This window comes from Solanum stenotomum, chromosome 1 (genome assembly GCF_019186545.1).
Source record: "Solanum stenotomum isolate F172 chromosome 1, ASM1918654v1, whole genome shotgun sequence".
In the NCBI taxonomy this organism is placed as follows: Eukaryota; Viridiplantae; Streptophyta; class Magnoliopsida; order Solanales; family Solanaceae; genus Solanum; species Solanum stenotomum.
In genome coordinates this window covers 80,146,172-80,150,395 of record NC_064282.1, presented here as the reverse complement: position 1 = coordinate 80,150,395, position 4,224 = coordinate 80,146,172, and the positions used below count along the sequence as shown (strand labels likewise).

Genomic DNA, 4,224 nt, shown 5'->3' with positions numbered 1-4,224 from the left:
ATTCCATCAAATTTAAGGAATTTTGTAAATTGGAAAATAATAGAGATATGATGAAATTAGCCCTTGATACTATGCGATTGTGTAAAATTTCCTTCTAATTTAGTCATCAGGTTTGGGTCGGATTTTGCAATATCTCAAGGGAATAAAAGAGAGGTTGAATTTTTCTTTTCCAGTTGGCTCGGTTTGGAAAGGTAAAAAATAATGGATGAAATTATTTTAAAGCAACGTGGTTTTCAATAAAAAATTAAGAAAATTAAATTTTAATTTAGTAAATATTAATCTATTAATGAAAACGATAAATATAGATTATTTGTTGGATTCAAAGATATATCACCTCTAAATCATAGTTAAGAAATATATAGGATTTTTTTTTTCAAGATGATATAACAAAAAAGTAAATTTAATATTTTTCATTTAAAAAATATTTATAAATGGTAAATGCTCTCGGAACTAAATAATCAAGTATAATCCATAAGAATTGTGATAGAGTAATACGTATTCTTTCATCTTTAACTCAAAACTTAATTCGAATCCCCCTAAATACAAAATCGATTTTCACTTTTCTTACCGAGCACGCTCTACGAAATCAAATATAGCTTGGAAATGACGTTCCGGAACTTTCCCAATTAAAGTTGCAAAAAGTGATTTTGCCTCTTTTTATATTTTTTATTTTTATTTGTCCCTTCAAAGGTACATGCTATTCATTTTTTCTTGTTTATTGTTTAAAAATTAATTTTTTATTTGTTATTCTAAAGACATTTAAAAAATATATTTTATATTATTTTTAATATAATATTTATCTATTAAATAATTTTTAAAATTCAGTATTAAATATTAATTAATAAAGATAATATAATATAATAAAATAATAATATGAATTCATTATTTGTTTGTGCCAAGTAAGTATATATAAATGTAACAAGTAAAGAGTAATTGGGATTTTTGGATTTTCAACCATTTTTTTGCTTCTCTCTCTTCTTTATACAATTCACAGATACATTTCTGCATTTATATTTTGTTCATCCATTTCTAAACCCGTTTTGCCTTTTTCTGGTCGGTTCCTTTTTCCCTTTAGCTAAAGAAAAATATAGTTAGAAAATCTTCTAAACTTTTTGGGTTTTAATTGGAAACTATTGTTTTGCGCATGGCTGTGATGGATGAGATTGGAATTGATATCAGGTTAGACTTGATTTTTTAATGCCCCGAAGATTTTTTTTTCCGAGTAAATTAATGTAAAATCTGGATGGATATGAGCAAATCTACCATCATTTGGCAGAAATTGTAAGTTTGATGATTTTTTTGGCTCTGTATTTAATTTGGGTTTTATGGGTTTATTTTTTCCTGATCATTTTCTGTTTTGATGTAATTGGTTTATGGTATCTTTGAGATGTTGGGTGTGTGAATTGACAGTCTTTTTGGTTGAATTATATGAATTGATGGAATTTCTGATGTGGGTTAATGCTTGAGAATTCTAGAAATGATGTTGGATATTGAGAAATGAGTATTTGGTTATTGGAGTGTGATTATTTGGATTTTGTTAGTTGTTGAATTTTGTGATACTTTGAGGATTGCTGTTTTAATGAATTAAGGGGGTCAGGGATTAGTGTATATTCATTAGGTGTGTATATTTTTGTTTTCATTTGGTTTTGGATGGAGTACTGTATGATTGATGCTGATGGATTGGGAAACAGCTCGGACATTGAAGTCGATGACATAAGGTGTGACAATATAGCAGAAAAGGATGTCAGTGATGAAGAGATTGATCCTGAGGAATTGGAGAGGCGAATGTGGAAGGATCGTGTCAAGCTCAAGAGGCTTAAGGAAAGGCAGAAAATTGCTGCACAACAAGCTGCGGAGAAGCAGAAGAACAAGCAAACCACTGATCAAGCTCGGCGGAAAAAGATGTCAAGAGCTCAGGATGGGATTTTGAAGTACATGTTGAAACTCATGGAGGTCTGCAAGGCTCAAGGATTTGTTTATGGCATTATACCTGAGAAGGGTAAACCAGTGAGTGGTTCATCTGATAACATAAGAGCTTGGTGGAAGGAGAAGGTGAAATTTGATAAGAATGGACCTGCTGCAATAGCCAAGTATGAAGCAGAATGTCATGCAAAAGGAGAGGGAATCGGCAACCAAAATGGGAACCCACAAAGTGTTCTGCAGGACTTGCAAGATGCAACCTTGGGGTCCCTTTTGTCTTCTTTAATGCAACATTGTGATCCACCTCAGCGGAAGTACCCATTGGAGAAAGGTGTCTCACCACCCTGGTGGCCATCAGGGAATGACGAATGGTGGGTGAAAATGGGTCTGCCTAAGGGTCAGAAGCCACCGTATAAGAAGCCACATGATTTAAAGAAAATGTTTAAAGTTGGTGTTCTAACTGCTGTTATAAAGCATATGTCACCTGATATTGCAAAGATCAGGAGATTAGTGCGGCAGTCAAAGTGTTTACAGGATAAGATGACTGCAAAGGAGAGCTCAATATGGTTAGCTGTTTTAAGCAGAGAGGAATCCACTATCCGGCTACAAACCAGTGACAATGGGTCATCTAGCATAAGTGAGGCACCTATTAGAGGTCATGGTGACAAAAAGAAACCTTCTGTGGATAGTGACAGTGATTATGATGTTGATGATGCTAATGTCTCTGTTTCATCTAGAGATGAGAGGAGAAATGAATCATTGGATGCTCGACCTCTGGATGATGTTCCTCAATCTCACCAAAGTAAGGAGCAGGGAGATGGAAAACGTCGAAGAAGAAAACGTGCTAGGTCAAACTTTCAACAGACTCAACTGTCTCCCAGTGAGCAGCAACCTGATGACGTGGCTAGAAACACCTTACCTGATATGAACAATTCCAATGTTCAGTTTTCTGGGTACATTGCAAGTGAAAGCCAACCAGAGAACAATATGATGGCACCAAGGAAGTCTGTGGAGAGAAACTCTGAGGGTCAATCTGACTTACCATTGAAAGACTCCAACCTTTCCATGGTTCCATCAGCTAATGCAGTCTCTACAGAGGAAGCATTCATTGGCAATGGGCCATCAATTTATCCAATGTTGGAAAATTCTGAGGTTGTCCCATATGAATCAAGGTTTCATCTTGGAACTCAAGATTCCGTTGTGCAGCACCAGCTTCATGATACCCAATTGCAGAGCAGACCTCAGTTTTCTGGGATGAATAATGAACCTCCAAATTCCATATTTCATTATGGACCTCCAAACAATGGGTTGCATAATGGATCTCGAAGTTCTGTCCTACATCATGAACTACAGGATTTTGGTTTCACTCATGGATCTCAATATTCGAACTTGCATAAACCCCCCATATATCAATATTACACACCATCAGCTGAATTTGGATCAGCTCATCAAGAGCAGCAGTCTCGCTTGGCATTCGGTCAGCCTCAGATTAAGCCACAGGATTCTGGAGTTAGATCAGCAGTGCTTCATGGAGATAGAAATGGTATTTCCAGAGAGGACCACCATTATGGGAAAGACACATTTCAGAATGATCACGACAGACCAGCTGAGATGCATTTTGTATCTCCGATCACTAGTGGCTCTCCAGATTATGCTAGACTCAGCAGTCCGTTTAACTTTGAGCTTGATGTCCCAAGTCCATTAGATACTGGTGATTTGGAACCATTCCTTGATGAAGATGTGATGACATTCTTTGCCTCGTAGGCAGCTATGTGGAAAATACAACTTTTAGAATGTGAGTTGCAGGGAAGCGACCTTATTCACTCCCTTTTTCATTGTTATTTAATAGTGATTTAATTGTATATTTTAACTTTTTTATGCAGGTACCTGAAAGCTGCGCCAACATATTGTGAACTAGAGTGAGTCCTCTCTCATAAAATGAGATCCTGGACCATAAGTTATGGTACTCGCTGTCAAAATGTAAATTTAGTGGCAGAAAATCTTTTTGTTTTCTTTTCTTAGCATGTCTTTTACATATTTCAGCCTTGTGCTTCACATGAGTGAGATAGTTTTTGATTGACAAAGGCAGGAAAGCTAGAGTTCCTCATCATTTTCTTTAATCATAACTAACTTCTCGTCATACTAAATGATATTTTTCCAAGTGCTAAATGATAATGGGTTTTTGTATTTGTTCTATTCTTGAGGAAAGGCATTAGTACATGTTCCAGTAGCTCATATCGATATTCTCTTTCTCTATAATGTGGAAACCTCATCAGTAGCCTTATTAACATGCCAACTAGGCTT

The 4,224-nt window shown here is 35.7% G+C and overlaps 1 protein-coding gene across 2 annotated transcripts; it reads left to right on the top strand.

The window, feature by feature from the left end:
- Positions 1 to 958: 958 nt before the first annotated feature.
- On the top strand, positions 959 to 3,955 carry LOC125841304 (ETHYLENE INSENSITIVE 3-like 3 protein). Of its 2 annotated transcripts, XM_049520422.1 has the most exons (3): positions 959 to 1,179; positions 1,692 to 3,715; positions 3,804 to 3,955. In XM_049520422.1, the coding sequence occupies exons 1-2, from the start codon at positions 1,145 to 1,147 to the stop codon at positions 3,682 to 3,684; spliced, it is 2,028 nt and encodes a 675-aa protein (XP_049376379.1). In that variant the 5' UTR covers positions 959 to 1,144; the 3' UTR covers positions 3,685 to 3,715; positions 3,804 to 3,955. The 2 variants fall into 2 exon arrangements, with proteins under 2 accessions (XP_049376379.1, XP_049376371.1); XM_049520414.1 differs by lacking the exon at positions 959 to 1,179 and having other exon boundaries at positions 1,223 to 3,715.
- Positions 3,956 to 4,224: the final 269 nt, after the last annotated feature.

What these genes read in the sequence shown, in the direction of transcription:
- LOC125841304 (XM_049520414.1), top strand. Translation starts at nt 1,651, where the DNA reads ATGGAGTACTGTATGATTGATGCTGATGGATTGGGAAACAGCTCGGAC.